The sequence below is a fragment of the Rhinopithecus roxellana genome, chromosome 2 (assembly GCF_007565055.1).
Source record: "Rhinopithecus roxellana isolate Shanxi Qingling chromosome 2, ASM756505v1, whole genome shotgun sequence".
In the NCBI taxonomy this organism is placed as follows: Eukaryota; Metazoa; Chordata; class Mammalia; order Primates; family Cercopithecidae; genus Rhinopithecus; species Rhinopithecus roxellana.
In genome coordinates this window covers 40,500,485-40,523,229 of record NC_044550.1, presented here as the reverse complement: position 1 = coordinate 40,523,229, position 22,745 = coordinate 40,500,485, and the positions used below count along the sequence as shown (strand labels likewise).

The 22,745-nt window shown below is 37.2% G+C and overlaps 1 protein-coding gene across 1 annotated transcript in view; it reads right to left on the bottom strand.

Moving 5' to 3' along the window:
• Positions 1-22,503, bottom strand: part of TMPRSS11D (transmembrane serine protease 11D) — a 62,933-nt gene extending 40,430 nt beyond the window's left edge. The window contains exon 1 of the mRNA XM_010365547.2: positions 22,397-22,503. Within this exon, the coding sequence (XP_010363849.1) occupies positions 22,397-22,404 (8 nt within the window). The 5' untranslated portion in view covers positions 22,405-22,503. The remainder of the gene's footprint in view (positions 1-22,396) is intronic.
• Between the last annotated feature and the right edge of the window lie 242 nt (positions 22,504-22,745).

Here is a 22,745-nt window from a genome sequence, read left to right as displayed (position 1 = left end):
GACACAGAAGACCGCTGATTTCTGCATTTTCAACTGAGGTACTGGGGTCATCTCACTGGGGAGTGCCGGACAATCGGTGCTGGTCAGCTGCTGCAGCCCGGCCAGCGAGAGCTGAAGCAGGGCGAGGCATTGCCTCACCTGGGAAGCACAAGGGGGAAGGTAATCCCTTTTCCTAGCCAGGCGAACTGAGACACACAACACCTGGAAAACTCGGTAATTCCCACCCCAATACTGCGCTTTAAGCAAACGGGCACACCAGGAGATTATACCCACACCTGGCTGGGAGGGTCCCACGGCCACGGAGCCTCCCTCATTGCTAGCACAGCAGTCTGCAATCTATACGCAAGGCAGCAGCGAGACTGGGGGAGGGGCGCCAGCCATTGCTGAGGCTAAAGTAGGTAAACAAAGCCGCTGGGAAGCTCGAACTGGGTGGAGCTCACAGCAGCTCAAGGAAACCTGCCTGTCTCTGTAGACTCCACCACTGGGGACAGGGCGCAGCTAAAAAAAAAAAAAACAGGGAAACCAGCAGAGGCCTGTGCAGACCCGAACGACTCTGTCTGACAGCTTTGAAGAGAGCAGTGGATCTCCCAACACGGAGGTTGAGATCTGAGAACGGACAGACTGCCTGCTCAAGTGGGTCCCTGACCCCTGAGTAGCCTAACTGGGAGACATCCCCCACTAGGGGCAGTCTGACACCCCACACCTCACAGGGTGGAGTAGACCCCTGAGAGGAAGCTCCCAAAGTAAGAATCAGACAGGTATACTCGCTGTTCAGCAATATTCTATCTTCTGCAACCTCTGCTGCTGATACCCAGGCAAACAGGGTCTGGAGTGGACCTCAAGCAATCGCCAACAGACCTACAGCTGAGGGTCCTGACTATTAGAAGGAAAAATATCAAACAGGAAGAACACCTATACCAAAACCCCATCAGTACGTCACCATCATCAAAGACCAGAGGCAGATAAAACCACAAAGATGGGGAAAAAGCAGGGCAGAAAAGCTGGAAATTCAAAAAATAAGAGTGCCTCTCCCCCTGCAAAGGAGCGCAGCTCATCGCCAGCCACGGATCAAAGCTGGTCAGAGAATGACTTTGACGAGATGAGAGAAGAAGGCTTCAGTCCATCAAACTTCTCAGAGCTAAAGGAGGAATTACGTACCCAGCGCAAAGAAACTAAAAATCTTGAAAAAAGAGTGGAAGAATTGATAGCTAGAATAATTAATGCAGAGAAGGTCATAAACGAAATGACAGAGATGAAAACCATGACACGAGAAATAAGTGACAAATGCACAAGCTTCAGTAACCGACTCGATCAACTGGAAGAAAGAGTATCAGCGATTGAGGATCAAATGAATGAAATGAAATGAGAAGAGAAACCAAAAGAAAAAAGAAGAAAAAGAAATGAGCAAAGCCTGCAAGAAGTATGGGATTATGTAAAAAGACCAAATCTACGTCTGATTGGGGTGCCTGAAAGTGAGGGGGAAAATGGAACCAAGTTGGAAAACACTCTTCAGGATATCATCCAGGAGAACTTCCCCAACCTAGTAGGGCAGGCCAACATTCAAATTCAGGAAATACAGAGAACGCCACAAAGATACTCCTCGAGAAGAGCAACTCCAAGACACATAACTGCCAGATTCACCAAAGTTGAAATGAAGGAAAAACTGTTAAGGGCAGCCAGAGAGAAAGGTCGGGTTACCCACAAAGAGAAGCCCATCGGACTAACAGCAGATCTCTCGGCAGAAACTCTACAAGCCAGAGGAGAGTGGGGGCCAATATCCAAAGTTCTTAAAGAAAAGAATTTTAAACCCAGAATTTCATATCCAGCCAAACTAAATTTCATAAGTGAAGGAGAAATAAAATCCTTTACAGATAAGCAAATGCTTAGAGATTTTGTCACCACCAGGCCTGCCTTACAAGAGACCCTGAAGGAAGCCCTAAACATGGAAAGGAACAACCAGTACCAGCCATTGCAAAAACATGCCAAAATGTAAAGACCATCGAGGCTAGGAAGAAACTGCATCAACTAACGAGCAAAATAACCAGTTAATATCATAATGGCAGGATCAAGTTCACACATAACAATATTAACCTTAAATGTTAATGGACTAAATGCTTCAACTAAAAGACACAGACTGGCAAACTGGATAAAGAGTCAAGACCCATCAGTCTGCTGTATTCAGGAGACCCATCTCACATGCAGAGACATACATAGGCTCAAAATAAAGGGATGGAGGAAGATCTACCAAGCAAATGGAGAACAAAAAAAAACAGGGGTTGCAATCCTTGTCTCTGATAAAACAGACTTTAAACCATCAAAGATCAAAAGAGACAAAGAAGGCCATTACATAATGGTAAAGGGATCAATTCAACAGGAAGAGCTAACTATCCTAAATATATATGCACCCAATACAGGATCACCCAAATTCATAAAGCAAGTCCTTAGAAACTTACAAAGAGACTTAGACTCCCATACAATAATAATGGGAGACTTCAACACTCCACTGTCAACATTAGACAGATCAACGAGACAGAAAGTTAACAAGGATATCCAGGAATTGAACTCATCTCTACACCAAGCAGACCTAATAGACATCTATAGAACTCTCCACCCCAAATCAACAGAATATACATTCTTCTCAGCACCACATCACACTTATTCCAAAATTGACCACATAATTGGAAGTAAAGCACTCCTTAGCAAATGTAAAAGAACAGAAATTATAACAAACTGTCTCTCAGACCACAGTGCAATCAAACTAGAACTCAGGACGAAGAAACTCAATCAAAACCGCTCAACTACATGGAAACTGAACAACCTGCTCCTGAATGACTACTGGGTACATAACGAAATGAAGGCAGAAATAAAGATGTTCTTTGAAACCAATAAGAACAAAGATACAACATACCAGAATCTCTGGGACACATTTAAAGCAGTGTGTAGAGGGAAATTTATAGCACTAAATGCCCACAAGAGAAAGCTGGAAAGATCTAAAATTGACACTCTAACATCACAATTAAAAGAACTGGAGAAGCAAGAGCAAACACATTCAAAAGCTAGCAGAAGGCAAGAAATAACTAAGATCAGAGCAGAACTGAAGGACATAGAGACACAAAAAACCCTCCAAAAAATCAATGAATCCAGGAGTTGGTTTTTTGAAAAAATCAACAAAATTGACAGACCGCTAGCAAGACTAATAAAAAGAAAAGAGAGAAGAATCAAATAGACGCAATAAAAAATGATAAAGGGGATATCTGGCATTTTCTTTTTTTGGATAATTTCCTGGACACTTACACTCTTCCAAGACTAAACCAGGAAGAAGTTGAATCCCTGAATAGACCAATAGTAGGCTCTGAAATTGAGGCAATAATTAATAGCCTACCAACCAAAAAAAGTCCAGGACCAGATGGAGTCACAGCTGAATTCTACCAGAGGTACAAAGAGGAGCTGGTACCATTCCTTCTGAAACTATTCCAATCAATAGAAAAAGAGGGAATCCTCCCTAACTCATTTTATGAGGTCAACATCATCCTGATACCAAAGCCTGGCAGAGACACAACAAAAAAAGAGAATTTTAGACCAATATCCCTGATGAACATCGATGCAAAAATCCTCAATAAAATACTGGCAAACCGGATTCAGCAGCACATCAAAAAGCTTATCCACCATGATCAAGTGGGCTTCATCCCTGGGATGCAAGGCTGGTTCAACATTCGCAAATCAATAAACGTAATCCAGCATATAAACAGAACCAAAGACAAGAACCACATGATTATCTCAATAGATGCAGAAAAGGCTTTTGACAAAATTCAACAGCCCTTCATGCTAAAAACGCTCAATAAATTCGGTATTGATGGGATGTATCTCAAAATAATAAGAGCTATTTATGACAAACCCACAGCCAATATCATACTGAATGGGCAAAAACAGGAAACATTTCCTTTGAAAACTGGCACAAGACAGGGATGCCCTCTGTCACCACTCCTATTCAACATAGTGTTGGAAGTTCTGGCCAGGGCAATCAGGCAGGAGAAAGAAATAAAAGATATTCAATTAGGAAAAGAGGAAGTAAAATTATCCTATTTGCAGATGACGTGATTGTATATTTAGAAAACTCCATTGTCTCAGCCCAAAATCTCCTTAAGCTGATAAGTAACTTCAGCAAAGTCTCAGGATACAAAATCAGTGTGTAAAAATCACAAGCATTCTTATACACCAATAACAGACAAACAGAGAGCCAAATCATGAGTGAACTCCCATTCACAATTGCTTTAAATAGAATAAAATACCTAAGAATCCAGCTTACAAGGGATGTGAAGGACCTCTTCAAGGAGAACTACAAACCACTACTCAATGAAATAAAAGAGCACACAAACAAATGGAAGAACATTCCACCTTCATGGATAGGAAGAAACAATATTGTGAAAATGGTCATACTGCCCAAGATAATTTATAGATTCAATGCCATCCCCATCAAGCTACCAATGACTTTCTTCACAGAATTGGAAAAAACTGCTTTAAAGTTCATATGGAACCAAAAAAGAGCCCGCATTGCCAAGACAATCCGAAGCAAAAAGAACAAAGCTGGAGGCATCACACTACCTCACTTCAAACTATACTACAAGGCTACAGTAACCGAAACAGAATGGTACTGGTACCAAAACAGAGATATAGACCAGTGGAACAGAACAGAGCCCTCAGAAATAACACTACACATCTACAACCATCTGATCTTTGACAAACCTGAGAGAAACAAGAAATGGGGAAAGGATTCCCTATTTAATAAATGGTGCTGGGAAAACTGGATAGCCATATGTAGAAAGTTGAAACTGGATCCCTTCCTTACACCTTATATAAAAATTAATTCAAGACAGATTAACAACTTAAATATTAGACGTAAAACTATAAAAACCCTAGCAGAAAACCTGGGCAATACCATTCAGGATAGGCATGGCAAGGACTTCAAGTCTAAAACACCAAAAGCAATGGCAACAAAAGCCAAAATTGACAAATGGGATATAACTAAACTAAAGAGCTTCTGCACAACAACAACAACAAAAAACTACCATCAGAGCGAACAGGCAACCTACAGAATGGGAGAAAATTTTTGCAATCTACTCATTTGACAAAGGGCTAATATCCAGAATCTACAAAGAACTCAAACAAATTTACAAGAAAGAAACAACCCCATCAAAAAGTGGGTGAAGGATATGAACAGACACTTCTCAAAAGAAGACATTTATGCAGCCAACAGACACATGAAAAAATGCTCATCATCACTGGCCATCAGAGAAATGCAAATCAAAACCACAATGAGATACCATCTCACATCAGTCAGAATGGCGATTATTAAAAAGTCAGGAAACAACAGGTGTTGGAGAGGATGTGGAGAAATAGGAACACTTTTAAACTGTTGGTGGGACTGCAAACTGGTTCATCCATTGTGAAAGACAGTGCGGCGATTCCTCAAGGATCTAGCACTAGAAATACCATTTGACCCAGCCATCGCATTACTGGGTATATACCCAAAGGATTATAAATCATGCTGCTATAAAGACACATGTACACGTATGTTTATTGTGGCACTATTCAAAATAGCAGAGACTTGGAACCAACCCAGATGTCCATCAATGATAGAGTGGCTTAAGAAAATGTAGTTCATATATACCATAGAATACTATGCAGCCATAAAAAAGGATGAGTTCATGTCCTTTGTAGAGACATGGATGAAACTGGAAACCATCATTCTCAGCAAACTATCGCAGGGACAAAAAACCAAACACCGCATATTCTCACTCATAGGTGGGAGCTGAACAATGAGAACATTTGGACACAGGAAGGAGAACATCACACACCAGGGCCTGTTGTGGGGTAGGGGGAGGGGGGAGGCATAGCATTGGGAGATATACCTAATGTAAATGACGAGTTAATTGGTGCAGCAAACCAACATGGCACATGTATACATGTGTAACAAACTTGCACGTTGTGTGCATGTACCCTAGAACTTAAAGTATAATAATAAAAAAAGAAAGATTTGAGCAGCCCTGACACTATCCCAAATGGGGACTTGGTGCAAATTATAAAAAGTTCCCTCAAGACACTTCCCTCCCATCTGCCAAAATTGTTACAGTCACTGTCCTGATATACATTGTCTGGGATTTCCAAGCACCAGCCCCTCCTTGCCCCCGGCCAGGTGTGCAGTGTGAAGCACAGCCAGTTGTAAATGACAGGAGGAAGTTCACACTCAGGAAGCAAGAATCAGGGCCTTGGGGAGGGAAGCTGCAGCAGGGTGACTAGTAGCAGACAAGAGCAGCTCAGGCCCGCGGGAGCATGGCTGGTGAACTGGAACATAGAAAGGAGACAGGAGTCAAGACGGGCCTCTTAGCCCCTGTCTAGGGATCAGTCCACCTCTCTGCAGAAGAGCTTGTATTTTCCGATTTGGGTTATAACTTTGAGAGAGCAAGAAAAAAAGGCAACATGGGTTGATTAGCCTTGTATTAAGAATTTTCTTAACTGAGTAACTCAGGAATGGAAAATCAAATACTGTGTGTTCTCACTTATAAGTGGGAGCTAAGCTAGGAGGACACAAAAATGCACAGTGATAGTGGACTGTGGGGCCTGAGCAGGAGGAGGCTGGGAGGTGGATGAGGGATAGAAGACTAAATGTTGGGTACAGTGTACACTTGCTCGGGTGATGGTTGTGCCAATATCTCAGAATTTACTACTAAAGAACTCATCCATGTAACCAAAAGCCACCTGTACCCCTAAAACTACTGAAACTAAAAAGTAAACAATAAAAAAAGTTCTTACTGAAAAAAAAAAAGAAAAGAAAAGAAAAAGGAAATGTGGCACATGTACACCAGTGGAATACTATGCCTCCATAAAAAGGATGAGTTTGCATCCTTTGCAGGGACGTGGATGAAGCTGGAAACCATCATTATCAGCAAACTATCACAGGAACAGAAAACCAAACACCACATGTTCTCATTCATAAGTGGGAGTTGAACAATGAGAACACATGGACACAAGGAGGAGAACGTCACACACCGGGGCCTACTGGGGGCTAGGGGGCTAGGGGAGGGATAGCATTAGGAGAAATACCTAATGTAGATGACGGGTTGATGGGTGCAGCAAACCACCATGGCACGTGTATACCTATGTAACAAACCTGCACGTTCTGCACGTGTGTCCCAGAACTTAAAGTATAATAAAAACAAAAAGATTTTTAGAAAGTCAAAGATTGCATGTTCTCCCTTATACATGGTAGCTAAATAATGTGTATACATGGAGAGAGAGAGTAGAATAATGGAGACATGGAAGGATGGGAGGGAAATGAAGGATGAGAAATTACTTAATGTATACAGGGTACCCTATTCAGGTGAAGGCTATACTAAAAGCCCAGATTTCATAACAATGCAATACATCCATGTAACAAAACTGCACTTCTACCCCTTAAAACTATTATAAAAATTCCTTCACTCAGAGGAGGGAGGAGGAAATGTCACCAATCTTCATAGAACATGTGACATGTGAGCTATGCTTTGAAAGATGGGTAGGCCTTCTGGGTAAATGAAGAAATGGGAACAGAAGAGGTAGAAGTGCAAAGTGTATTTGGTGAAAAGTAATTGGCCCAGTCTGGTGCTTATAGGAAAGCAGATGGAAAATAATCTAGAAAAATAAGGCTGGTCAAGATTATAGAAGACTTTATGAGTAATGGGTTTGGACTCTTTCTTGGTCTTAGGGTATCAATGGGCTTTTTGAAATGAGAAGTTAAAGAAAAGCAGCAGTGTTTTAGAAAGGTTAATCTGGTGACCCGGTTGGGCTGCAAGAGGCAGGAGTTATGAGGCAGGAGGTCTCATCGCACAGACAAATTTATTAATCCATTAATGGGATATGAAGTGCCAAGGGCCGTGTAGAGGCTGTGTGTGTGGAAAAGAAAGGGTTGAGGAAAATGTGGAAGATGAAGAATTAGGACCACTCCCTCATAGAGAATTCAGTGCCAGGGGCAGGAGTGGAAGTCCAAGATGAAACTTTGAAGATTGAGCTTGTGTGACTGGGGATTTAGTTATACTGGTCACATGACTAGACAATTTGAGTTGTTTTGAGACTTCAGTAACTGTTAATATTTTTCTGTTAATTCCTAGCAGTCAGCTGTTAAGATGGGTCTCGGCTGAGCAAAGGTCTTGGGACTGGAAGTATTTTTTTTTGAAGTCATTATCTTACAGGTAGTATTTGAAGCTCTGAAAAAGAGTATTGGAAACCACTTATTTCACTGCCTTTGGATTAAAAAATACAGATCCTTCAATATAAATCTGTAGGCATATATGTAGACACACATGAATTTGATACAATAAAGAATTTCCCATTACTATTGCCTTAGGTATCTAATAATAAGAGGAAACAATTGGCAATTATGATTACATATATGATATATAATTTATAATAATGTGTGTAGCTTACTATATATGCAATATTACACGTATATAATTTAGGAACCTATCAATTAATATTTATAATCATACGATCATACCATTGCCATAAGTGAAATAATTTTACATGTGAGGCTAAAAACACAGAGAGTGATTTATGACCCAGGGAAAATGACACTTTTGTTTCATTTGTTTCATATTTGTAAACTGTGGCTTACAAATAGAAAAGAAAGAAATATTAAATTTGGTCTGTACTTCATTTACTAGTGCATGTTAATTCTTAAAGAGTTACTGGTAATGAATGAAAACAACATAAATAATTACTCATGCCGGCTGCTTGGGTGTGTGGTTATTTAATAAGTTGGTAGAAGGATCACACCTACCACATTAAGCCATCAATCAGTAGCTGGTTATTTTAGGTACTTAGGGTATGGTATAATGAGACCAAGGTCAAAGGTTTAATTTTATATAGATTGTTCAATTAGTTCACAGATATAGGCTCAACCCTTATTCTTATTTGCTATTTTGCAAATTTGTGCTCCTTTTTTTTTTTTTTTTTAGCAAACACCCTTCCCTGCCAAAAATGGAAGGAAGTCTCTAATTAAAAAAGATGGTCTTGGCACAAGCTACCCCACCTGTGGTGCTACATTGATCGCCCACTAAGGACTTCATGCCGAGCGTCATACGCTTTTCTTGTGTGTGGCAACATCGTTTTTGTATATTTTAAGATTTTCTAGAATATTTAAAATAAAATTTTCATAGTGGACATGTTTATTAGACATCCAGGATAGCCATGGGTATTTATCTTGTACTGTTTTGCCTCTTAATTTCTTGGTGCTGCATCAAGACACTACTTCCAGGAATTTCTAATGTGGTTCCATATGTCCTTAAGTCTCTGACTGTATCTCTAACTTCACTCTGCCTCCATATCCTGTTCCAGACATCCTGGCCTCTCTGCTGCTCCTCAAGCACGGTAGGACCTCTCTACCTCTGGGGCTTTGTGCTTGCTCTTCCTGCTGCCTGGAACACTCTAACCTCAGGTTTTCACAGGCCTTGCTCCCTGGCCTCTCGTATGTCTTTGCTCAATTGCTGTCTTCTCAGTGAGACCTTGCTAAGTACCCTATTTAAAATTGCACCTCCTCTCTCTGCTTTATTATTACTATTTGCTTTATTATTTTGCAGTACACTTACAACTTTCTAATATACCCCACAATTTACTTATTTTGTTTGTTATGTGTCTCCCTCCACCAGTTAAGAAGCTCCACAAAGGTGAGGATTTTTATGTTCCTTCCTTTCTTTCTTCCTACCAATTCATTAATAATGCCTTTATTTTAAAAGACGGTGATCTCATTACTCTGGCTTCTGTATATTTAATACATTCAAGAACTGTTCCTAGGAAGGCATTGGCTAGGCGTAGGAATTGATTCTGGTCTTGAAAAATCTATAAAGGAAGGTGACGAATACCAAAGCCAAGAGTCTTTATTCATTAGTCAGACTAATTTGTAGCCTTTCTAGGGAAAGAACTTCTTGACTGCAGAAGACGTATTTAAAGACATTCAGAGTGTTTCCCTTTCAAGTCAGAGCTGTGATACAGCTCTGTACTCATAATTTGCAAGGCAAGAATTTTCAGATGCTGTTTCTGATCCTCATGTGCTATATATCTTATTTTAAACTGAGGAAGGAGATGGTATATCTGTATTGTCACTCTCATACCTCATCTTCTTCAAGCAATGGTATAGCTAGGAGGATGGTATAGACTGCTGAGTAGGGTTTCGAGAATGCTGCTGACACAAGTCAGGAAAGTTTGCCATGTTTTCCTTCACTCAGAATCTATCCCCATATTTAATAATAGGGTCAGCTTTGCATGATTATTAATAAATGTCTGAAGACTACTTGCCATTTCTGTGAAGAATCAGTTGAAGACTTAAAAACATATTCTGATTACTGCTCTCTTAAACTTAATATACACTTACTTTGCTAAGGAAAGTAATCTTTTCTGGCATTTTACATCTGCCCAAAGTGTGGATTCTTGCTTCTATAATTGAGATTATGAAGCCTTTTCTGTCTGCAAATGAGCATGGTGATATTATGGTAGGGGTGGCACCACCTACAAAGGTGAGTCTGACAAAATGATTTGAAAACAACAGAACAAATGGAAATATTTTTTTCTGGAACTTTATGATGCTAAGATTTTAAGTAAATTTCTCTAGGAGTCACCAGATTTGCAAAGTGCTGGGAACAATACTTAATTGACTCTACTAGTGTTTAAGAACATGCACTGAGTGTTTGTAACCTGTTACCAAGAACCATAACAGAGAGAGCTCTGATGGGTTAGCTATCTCCTTACTGATTAATGCTAGTTAGGGATAGCCCAATATATACTGTAGAGGGCACTGCTGTTCAATGTTAATATTTTTTTTCTGAGTTCTACAAAGTGTAGTCATTGACAGAGCCATGAAGACCATACCAGTTTCAAAACAAGAACAAAACTATTTATAGACTTGTTTGCTTCCTTGCCTATTTGCCCCTAAAATGGCCAAAATAAAATTTTTCCCTGTTTGGATTTAGTTTCCAAATAGATATGTTTTCTTCCTCCTTTCTTTCATTCTTTCTTTTCATTTTCTTTCCTTTTCCCCCCTTTATTTTTAACTAAAGATATCTTCTAACCTTTATTGGCACAAAATAATTTTGCCAGCTACCACAAATTATAAAGAAATATTCATGACTGTTTAAATATGTGATATTTTATTGTAAAAATGCCTTTGGGAAATGAGTACTTGAATATCACATGTATTTGAATATCTTTGGGGATGATGAAAGTATTTTGAAATTGGATTTGGTGATGGTTGCACATCTCTGTACATATACTAGCAATCATTGAACCTTAACACCTTAAACACGTGAAGTTGCTGTTTTGTAATTTTATTTCAATAAAGTGGTTAAAATTAAATTTATCTTTTAATAATTGTTAACTTAGTGGAATAACAAAATTACCAAATTTCCTGTGTTCAATTGACAATGAGGGTGGACTTAAATTTCCAGAACAGAAAAAGGCTCAATAGCCCATTCAGCTCAGGTTTCAATGCTATTTCCTAGGTAGCAATTGTTAATGAGACATTGGAATACAGGAGTCCGTTAGTATTAATGACAAGCAATTTGTTACACATAATGGTTAAAACGCATCAGAGTTTTGAAATGATTTACTTCTTACGCAATTTAAACTACTTAATTCTAGGATAATGTTCTTCCTACTCATGTGCATTTTTTTTGTTTGTTTTTGTTTTCTGTGTGGAATTACAAATAGTGCATTGGGAATTGCTTTAAACCTGGTTGGACCCATGGAGATGTGTCACATATTTTCATCACTGTCATATGTCAGAGTGGAAAAAGGACTAAGAAAGCCTAGAGAAAAGTTCATGTTTAACCTCAAGATGCCAAATGACAAAAAGTCAATTGCTCTTTGCACATTTCCAATTCTATTTCTTCTTTTCCTTCTGTAGCCTGAACTGATGAAACAGCAGTGTTTCCTGAACTTACCAAAGCACAGAAATATTTATTTCGGAAATACCTAGCATTTTGAGGAGCACAGTATTCCTGGAACTCAGGAATGTGCTGCTCTGTGAGTTCTAACTTGCCAAGGCATTCAGTGTTTCTGCAGGAGAGGAATGGGGAAATCTATTGCACACTCAGGTTAGATACATGTTTATTCGTATTTAAATACACAAGGAAATGTCTTACTGTACCCCTCTCTTCCATTTTGGGAATCTGGGAGACTAAGCTTGTAACTTGTAGCTTGTAGCATGAATGATGGAGTAGAATAAATAAGAAAGAAATATGTCATTAAATGTACAGGTTAAATAAATAAAAATCTATTAATAAAGAGCCTAAAGAAAGAAAGATGACATTTCAGCACATATTGGGTGAAATAAGTTGTTTAGTCCAGCACTTCTCAATTTTTAGTGGATATGTGAATTGTCAATTAAAATGCAAATTTTAAATTAGTGAATCTGGGTTGGACCTGAGTCTGCATTTCCAACAAGCCTCCCAGGTGATGTAAATGCTATAGGTCCAAGACTATGTTTTGTGTAGCAAGGGTTCTAGATACAATTACATCAGAAAAGATCAGAGAAAAGTGGAGTGATTGCACTGAAGGCATAATAGAGCCTTCTCTGTTTCCTAAAGCCCAAGTAAATAGGCAATCCTCTTTGCTATAGGATTATTATGAAATGTTCAAAGCCTTAACTTATTGCTTCATCAAAATATACTGACCCTATTATAGAACTACAGTCATGAAACATATAACAACATCTTTGTCAATCACAGATCACATGTATGACAGTGGTCCCATACAATTGTTATACACATTTTTACTGTACCTTTTTTATGTTTAGATATGTGTAGATACACAAATATTTACTACTGTGTTACAATTGCCTATGGTATTCAGTACAGTAATGTGCTATACAGGTCTGTAGCCAAGGAGTAATAGACTGCATAGCCTAGGTGTGTAGTAGGTTATATCATCTAGGTGTATCTAAGTATACTCTACGATGTTTGCATCAGGACAAAATCGCCTAATGATGTATTTCCCAGAATGTTTCCCTGTCAAGTAACGCATGACTGGTGGATCCATGTTTGCTTCCTGTAGGATATAAATCAGTGAAGGATTTAGAAGTTCCTATACATAGCTCAGTGTGATCTGATTTGTAATGTTCAATAGAAAGTGTCAAGATATTCTCCACCCATCATTATCTCTACAAAATGTGTCCCAAAGAGGTGAGAAATGTGGTACATTACACTCTAAAGGAGTTCATGGCAGTGTTTTTTGCTCCAAATGTGGGCATCCTCCAATGTTTGATTTTATTTTTGTAGATAGACCTAAACCACAACATTGGTTGCAATGTTAAAAATGTTGGGGATGGGAGTGAGTTGGTGAGAAGGGAGGCACTGTGAATTATGGAGTAGAGTAAGTAAGAAAGACATATATCATTAAACGCACAGGTTAAATACATAAAAATCTATTAATAAAGAGCATAAAGAAAGAAAGATGACATATTCAACATATATTGGGTGAAATAAGTCAGAGGAAATGATAGAGTAGGGAATCCAGAAATTTACTGAAATTATTTTCTCACAGCAACTGGTTGAGGGTCATTTAGTAGAGAGGAGTGGATGCTGGAATCAGAGCCTCATCTGTATTCATCACGGTTCATTCTATTTAACCATATCTACTAAATCATAATTATTCTCACAGAAAAAAAAAGGTGACTTTTAGTGAATCATGGACCAAACCCTAGATTAGTTCTTTGAAATGTGCTTGAGTAATATTTAGTTGCATCAATATATATTTATAAACAACATCTTGCATTCAATCCCTTCTGAATTTAATCCTACTGGCTTCTTGCCTAGATTGTCTTCAGAAGCAGAGGAAAGAATCAAGCTTCTTAGTTTTATTTTCCAAGGATGATTTTGTGTTATAATGAAATGAACAGAGTTCCAAGGTCTATGGAATGAATACTTTTGATGCCTATACAATGTGATCCTCAGAGCTTATGAAAAATGCTGCACATATATTCTCTTATCCAGGGGAGGAGTATGCATACTGGCAGGGTGAGAGGAAAAAGCTGTTGTAATCAGAAAAAGCTGCTCGACAGGAGGCAAATCCCTTCTTTGGATTTCAATTTTCTTCCTTGTCATTGAATGAAGAATCAGCAAGTTTCTTCATCACCTTCACACTGTTCTCTATATCCTCCCTTCTTAACAAGAAGGTTCCTTCTTCCTTCCCATGGCTAGTCCATGGATAGATCCTCCCACCACTCCTACACACTCTCAATCTTTGCAAGTACTTTATTCCCCTGGAAGGTCTGTTTGCTCATATATTTATTACCTGTCTCTGCATCCACAACCTGTCCCTACAAATAAACCGCTCCGTGAGAGAGACAGCACAGGATAACAGCTGAGGGCACAGACCCTGAGACTGGACTAATTGGGTTCAAATCCCACTTCTGCCATTTATTTGCTGTGTGAACCTAGGAAGTCACCTAACTCCTCAATTTCCTTCTTTGCAAAATGGAAGTGACAGTAGTACCTACCTCCTTGTTGTTATGAGCACAGTGAATTAAAAATGTTTTAACACAACTCAAATAATGTCTGGCATTTGGCCCTATGTCAGTGCTTGGTAAATCAAATAAGTCAAAAGCAAGCACAGACTGTGATTTCTTTTCTGCTATATCTCCCAAAGTATTTAATGATCTGTTCATTAAGTGAATCTGTACAGTAAAAGGATAGGTTAGATGATGGAAGGAAGGCTCTGTCTACTTTGTGAATCTCACCATGGAATCTAATACTGGCACAAAGAGTCACACAAAAAAGGGATTTTTTTCTGTCTCCTGAACAAATGTACTTGTTTATTCTTTTTCTTCTCTTTTATATAAAGATTACTATGAAACACTAGTCCTGTCTAGAGGCCTGTGTTTTTAATTACTACACAGGCAATGCAGAAAGGTAATACATTACAATAGTAATAACCATGAGTTTTATAATCAGACAGACCCATGTGATCACTGGGAAGTAATAAAACCTCTCTGAGCCTTAGTTTCCTCATTCATAAAATGGAGATAGCCACGTGGCTCAGAGGGTTGTGAAGAATAACTGAGATGCTGTTTATAAAGTACTTAGATTCTGTTGTATGTTCAATAAATTATAAATTTGTTAGTCTTTTATATGTAGAACCTAACTTCGGCTAAAAATAATACATTTTTTGAAAACATGCAATAGAATATATACATTTTATTTTTATTTTAAAATATTTAATTGACAAATACAATTTTATATATTCAAGGTATACGATATGATATATTTTTATAATAACATTTTATAAGATTGATAGCATTTTGCGGAATCATAGAATGTTAGCAATGGAAGAGAGTTTCAAAAATATCCACTCTGATTTTGCTATTATGCAGATAAATAAACTGATCTGCAGTGAGATTAAGTAGTACCACAGAGAGGCCAGCATTTAAACCTCTTGACTTTTTTGTCTGTGCTTTTTTTCTGAAGCCTTATTGTTTTTTGCAACCCAAGACATGGTGGGTGCTCTATAGGTACAGTGCTTATTGAATGAATGTTGGAAAAACTAATAGCTATTGAGTACCTATTGCAATATTCTGCCAAGCACTTAGGACATTTTTTTAAATGGCCAAATAATTGTCCTTCCCTTAAAGTACTCATGTCTTACTGAAGAAGGTTATTACATAGCCCCTTAGCAGCATTTCCCACCCTTGAATATCCCTTTTTATTGAAACACTCTTTTTCTTTTGATTTCCATAATTTCATACTCTTTTTTCTTTCTGGCCCCATCTCCTCTTTAAATATCTTTTGGTTGTGAGTAGGGTATGGAGGAAACAATACTGGCTGCTGGGGTGTGGTAACTTGAAACTGGCCATAGGTGTGAGAATTCACTCTATTGTTCTCTGTACTTTGGTATATCTTTAAAATATTCTACAATAAAAAGTTTTTTTTTTTTTTTTTTTTTTTTTTTTTTAGATCTTTTGCTAGTTGCATCTCCTCTAGTCAACCTAAGTATCTGGTGTTGCTCCATGCTCTGTCCTGGGTGTTCTCCTTTCTCTCTAGTTGATCTCATTCAGTCAGTTTCAATTACCATCTAAGCCAATGCTTCTTGAATTTTTGTGAGTAATAATTACTTGAAAACTTGGAAAAATGCAAATTCCTGTACTGAATCCAATACCCACCCAGACTATTTCAGTAGGTCTGGTCTTGCGTCGCAGAGTTCTGCATTTTATACAAGTAGCATGGGGGATTCAGAAAGAGATAAACCAAAAATTACACCTGAGAAACATTGATCTGTACATGATTTCCAGACTACAATATCCAGCTGCATCTTTCACATATCTCTATTCGGTGCTTAGAATTCAGCATTTGCAAAGCTGAGCTGATCATCGTCTTTCTGATTTTCAAAACCTTCTTTTGCCCCGTCAAATAGACCGTTTTCTGGCATTTTCTTTCTCAGTAAATGATGCCAAAATTCACCAAGTTATTCATGTGAAAAACCTGAAAATCATACTTGACACTTCTCTCATCCCTCACATCCAATTGAATGTCAAATCTGGTTCTTTTGACTTCTTAGACACATCTCAAGTTGTATTACCACTCCCACCACTTTATCCAAGCCATGTTTATCCTTTTTCCGAAATACTGAACGAGCCTCCAACTAGTCTCCCTTCATCAAAAGATATCTCCTTTCTCCACAGAGATCGTTCTCTATATGAAGCTAAGATCATCTTTTAAAAAAACATTATGGCATATGTATACCTTTGTAACAAACCTACACATGTACCCCAGAACTTAAAGCATAAAAAAAAAAAGACCTAAAACTGGGTAATTTATAAAGAAAAAAGATTCTAATATAATAACATATCTGCCCTGCTACATCTTTAACAATTTTATGTTTCTCTGAGGATATAATCCCAAATCCTAAACATGGTCTTCAAAAAGCAGCAGGATCTGTTTCTTGCCTGCCTTTAAGTTTCTGCTTAAACAATGCTTCCTCAGAGAAGTCTTCCATGAGCTTCTAGACTGGTTTCGTTTTCACTATTATAATACTTATTTCAGTGTCGTTGTATTAAACAAATCATAATGAAATTATATATTTCCATGTTAATCACTGGAACAGTTGTCTTTTGAATGAGAAGGTCTGTGGTTTTCAGTAAAGACTACATTTTGCCCTACTGAGATTTCCACAGAGTAAATGTTTTCAATGATGGTTGTTTCCATTTATCTTAATTACCCAAAGTCCTTAAACTTTTCTTGATAGCACCACCAAAACTATAATTAGATAAGTATTTGCTTGCCTGATGTATTTTAGTGTCTGTCTTCTCAGCAAGCACCATGAGAACAAGGTCTGGGCCTTTTTGTTCCAGTGCTGTATACCTAGCACTCAATGAATGAATGAATAAATGAATTATAATATAAGGAGTAATTGGCTGGGAGCAGTGGCTCATGCCTGTAATCCTAGCACTTTGGGAGGCCGAGGCAGGTAGATGATGAGGTCAAGAGTTTGAGACCAGCCTGACCAACATGGTGAAACCTCGTCTCTACTAAAAATACAAAAATTGGCCAGGTGTGGTGGCACGTGCCAATAATTCCAGCTATAAGGAGGCTGAGGAAGGAGAATCACTTGAATCTGGGAGGCAGAGGTTTCAGTGAGCCAAGATTGCATCACTGCACTCCAGCCTTGGCGATGGAGGGAGACTCTGTCTCAAAACATATATATATATATATATGTAGCAATTGTACATATCATAAAAGATGTATAAGTATAAATAAAGCACTAAGGTATTTAGGATTCAAAATGGTTTATTTTGCCATATGATATCAGAAGTTGCTTTGAGGTAACAGCATTTTGTGTTTTCCAGTGAATGATAGTGGACTTAAGGGATCATTATCTATCCTAGGGAATCATTAGCTTATGTAATATTGAAAACCATGAGACTGATGGAATCACACAGAATGTAAGAAGAAAAGCACTTAAACTCTGGGGGACAGGAAAATGAGTAGATTCTAGTAACAGAAACAGAGAAAATTTGACCCATGGGATAGGCAAAAAAATAAATAAACAAATAAAAGGAAAGAATGGTGTTTTGGAAGCTCTGTGAAGATCACGTTTCAAGAAAAGAATGGTCTCTGGTGGAGTGATAATGTAAACTCACTGAGATCTGACCACTGGATTTTGCAATGTGGAGCAAGACAAGAGCTGTTTCAGAGCTGTGAAGATCAGAAACTATTGCACTGGGAAAAGGGAGGATGCATTAAAGATAAAAATGCATACACCATTTGACTCAGAAAATCCATTTCTAGGAACATATCCAAGAGAAACTCTTGCATGTTTGTACCATTGGACCTGTGTAAGAATATTCAGTGCTACATTATCTGTAATGGCAATATACTAGAAAAGTAAATATTTAAGTTATAGGACAGTCTTACAACGAAATATTATATAGCTATGAACACGAATAAGCTATGCACACTTTATTGTATATAATATATAATATATTTCTCATTTATATGATTTTCAAAGGCAGGTAGAATTAAACCATAAGTTTTTAAGGAATATATCTATGAATGGTAAAATCATGAAGAAAATGAAAGAAATTAAGATACCATGCCACGTAACAGTTACATCGTGAAAAGTGGGGAAAGGTCAGTTAATAGACAGGAGGTGCCCACGGGGTCTTCTAAGATACTGGTGATGCTATTTTTATTAATAGATGTCTCATACCCAGAGGTTCATTATTTTAAAATTAGAATTTATATGTGATATGTTTAATGATAAAAAGTTAAAAAGCAAAAGGAGATAATGGAGGAAGAAAATAAAAATAGAGGCAATAGGTTTAGACAGATCTTTAGAATACTTTTGCTTTTAAGAGCAGGAGATGAGAAATGAGGCAATAGCTGGACAGGGGATATGGGCCAAGGGAGGGATTTTTTAAAAATTAGGGATAGTATGGCATGTCTTTATGCTGACAAATATTCATTAGAGAATTACATCTTAATTTATTCTTGCACTATTAAACTCAGGTAGATATCTTGGCTAAGAAGAAAGCTTGTCAGAATAAAAACGTGTCTAATTTAGAAAAAATATACTTGACGGCTTTTATTTATTTATAATTTTTAATCTTTTTCTTGAGATAGGTTTTTGCTCCGTCACCCCAGCTGGAGTGCAGTGGCACGATCATGGCTCACTGCAACACTGAACTTCTGGACTCAAGTGATCCTCCTACCTCAGCCTTCAGGGAATACACGGAATACAAGCACTACCATGGCCATCAGTGACTTATTGCTCCACTGCCTTGAACTCTGAGTGCATGTATTACTTTATTCATCACTGATACACTTTTTAAAACCTCTGGCAAATGGATATTGTAAATATTCCATAGAATCTGCTTTTACTTTCTGCTGAATGACTCATCAGTATAAACTTTTCCAAAGTTCATTTTATTTACAACAATCTTAGGCAGTTATCCAATTAATGACTTTAGACTTGGGATGGTGCTTTTATTTTATATGTCATGAGCACACACTAAAGCTAGAGAAAGAATACTCCCCCAAACTGTGAAATCATGCCAAGTCTTCTTTGCTCAAAAGAATGGGATCCTTCAAATGGGAGCAATACCTTTTACGAAATTGGATTGGATAACTTTAAGTTCCCTTACAACAGTAGGTATTGATTTCCTTCCTCATGACTCATTTTAGGGGTGCCAGTCATAGCTATTTGGGAGTCGCAGTAGTGTAAGAATTAGGTAAGTAATGAGTTACTGAGAAAATAAATTGGGAGTGCCTTCTGGAAGACAAGTTGGCAGTGGCATGGGATAATTTGCTAGAAAATATATAATCCCAGATGACTTACTGCAGCTCATCCTCCTGTGTGCGGGCCCATCCCACACCATCATTAGAAAAACATTTGGGCCAAGTGCAGCAGCTGCTTTAGCATGTGGCCCAAGATTTTATAGGCAACAACTTGTACTTTAAATGCACTATTTTGGGCTTCATGACTGTAAATATAAATTGGTGTCCACCTGTCTAATTTCTATGAAGAAATATATTCTTTGCCTAATGATTTACAATTTATTAAGCATGTTTTTCTAAGTTCCTATAGCAGTTCAAAAACCAGGATTGAAACAACAGGCAGAATTTGGAATGCATTTTTGACAGCGATGGCTCTTCCCCCCCAACTTCTGTCTCAGGTTCTTTTGGACTGTTGGGAGGCAGGACATCTGATTGTCTTTGGCATGTCTCTGCAGTCAGTTAATCATGTCTTGAGAAAAGGGAAGAAATGGAAATAAGATTTGTTTGGTAGGAGGACTCCTGCTAAGACTTGTGTGTCCCTGAGCTGAGATGTGCTCATTTACCTTAAATCTTTCCATAAACTATATTCTGAATTCCAGTTTATAAATCTTTATCCTATTTCCCAAACCTCATTTCTCACTTTTTATGTAATCTGGTGGGCACAGATGTTCCCTTGGTGAATCTGAGAAAATCTCAAGTGACCAAGGATCTGAAATGAGTAACACAGCTGTTTAGGTTCCTGGGCCCTGTGGTGGGATTTCCTTCTTCAAAGAAGGGAAGAAGGTAGACAAAGAAAGGAGCATTTCATCTTGCAGCAGCTTGGAAGAGAGCTAGGAGTTTAATTTTTATAAAAAAGCAATCAAACCATCCAAGGCAGCCCATTTTCAACCAAAAGTATTTCAGAATTACCTGAAGACTTACCTAAAATTATGCCAAAATTACCTAGAATTACCTAAAAAATTATATTGTACAATTTAATTTCCCTTCCATTATATAATACAAACACCTAGCTACTATTTATTAGTAGTAGGTACAGACTATTAAAGAGATAAAATATTCCAAAAAGTGTGATCCTTAGAAACCAAAATTCCACAGGAGAGTTCTTTGTAATTGGCAAGGTTGGCTCTGATTGAGTGGCAAATTTCCTGTACGATGGATCAACTTAGAAATTTGATTGATTCAAAGCCTTCTGAAATTGTACAACTCTTTCAGGATTTGTGTTATTTACATGTCTTCTTTTATTATTTTCCATTGAATGATGTTTTGATATACACTTGGCTGCTTATAAGGGCAATATTTTAAAATCAGAGCAATTCCTTTAAAATTAAAATATTTCCACAAAATACATTTTAAAATGCACTATATTACCCAAATAATATTACACTGTTATAGATGGTTTAAGAATAATAAAAAATATAATTCATAAACTCACTGCTTTAGTATAACAAACCTGATAAATATTCTATGTTCTTTATTAGACTTTCTCCCATGTACAGCTTTACAAAGTAGTAGTTGATGAGTAAACATGATTTTGTGATTTGGTTTTTTTTTCCGCATAAAACGAGAACAAACTCAGTATGCGAATTACTTCATAGGTTTTTTAAGCTACTTTAATAAATGTCTTGTATCTATTACATGATTATGAAATAATTTTATTTCTTCTATCATTGGAAGCTTAGACAGCTATCCACTTTTCACTCATATATATATATTCAAGTGCATATAATTGTATATATATTTTTATTATTTAAAATGGTTTGACTTTTGATTGAATTTTCCAGTGTTCAGGACATTTAAAATAAATTCAACTACACTTATAGCCAACACATTGTTCATGTTTTTGTTGATCCTTTCAGCATGACTTACCAGTATCATGTTTTTCTGTAGTCATAGAAAAATAATATGCATATATATACACTTAAGTGCACATATAAGCATACCAAATTATATAATCATTTCATTGTTTTGAGATTAACGTGTGACTTGATTATCCCACAACTTTTTGCTTTCTTTATGTGAAAGTATATGAAAATACCTATTCATTAACTAAAAAGAAAACCAGAGAGATATTATTTTTTCTTAAATATTAGCAAGAACTTTCCTGAAAATAATTCCACGACTACATAAAAAGTAGAAAAATACCGTCTTTACTTTCTAAAAGTGTACTTTAGGATTTATGGCATATTTATTTAATAATTAGCAATAAAACTGTAATGGAAGTCAAAATACAGAATCCTCAAAAAGTTCTAAACAACAAAAGAATTATTTACAGATTGCAATTTTAAAATCCACACACCACTTTTTAAAACGTTGCACATGAGAAACAAAACCACTTCCTTATTTAAAGATATGTTGTCATAACGCTAAGCTGAATTTTTGTGGTTATTTGTTTTATAAAAAATTCAGTTAAGCAACTATGTACCTTATGGAAATAATATCAAGCATATTATCTAAACAATATCTAAGAGTTTCAATGAAGTTTTCAGAGAAGTAACTAGAAGATTGCTAGACACAGTCAAAATTTCCAAAGCTTTTTTATATTTTTCCCATACTGTAAGATATAGTAAAACTTTTAAAGCTACAAAGACAAAAACAGGACTTACCTATACATTTTAATCCTTAATGAAGGGGTTCCTTTTTCTGCCTACTCAACTGCTTTGAGATTCCCACTCAAATGAATGACTCTCATGTATTACGTGTGATCTATAGTTGAGGACAAAGGAGGAAATCTCATGTAATTAAAATATAACTTGTTAAACAAGTTTGAGGGAATCAGCAAACCAATAGTATGACTTGTGGAAGATAATTAAAAATAGACAGGAATTTCACAAATTAGTAAAAAATTTATTCTGGTAAGTTGACATTAAACACAATTACAGTTGACAGGTATTTTGTGAAAGCCTGTGACTACTTCACAATTGTAGAATCACTTTTAGTTCAAGAGGATTTGAC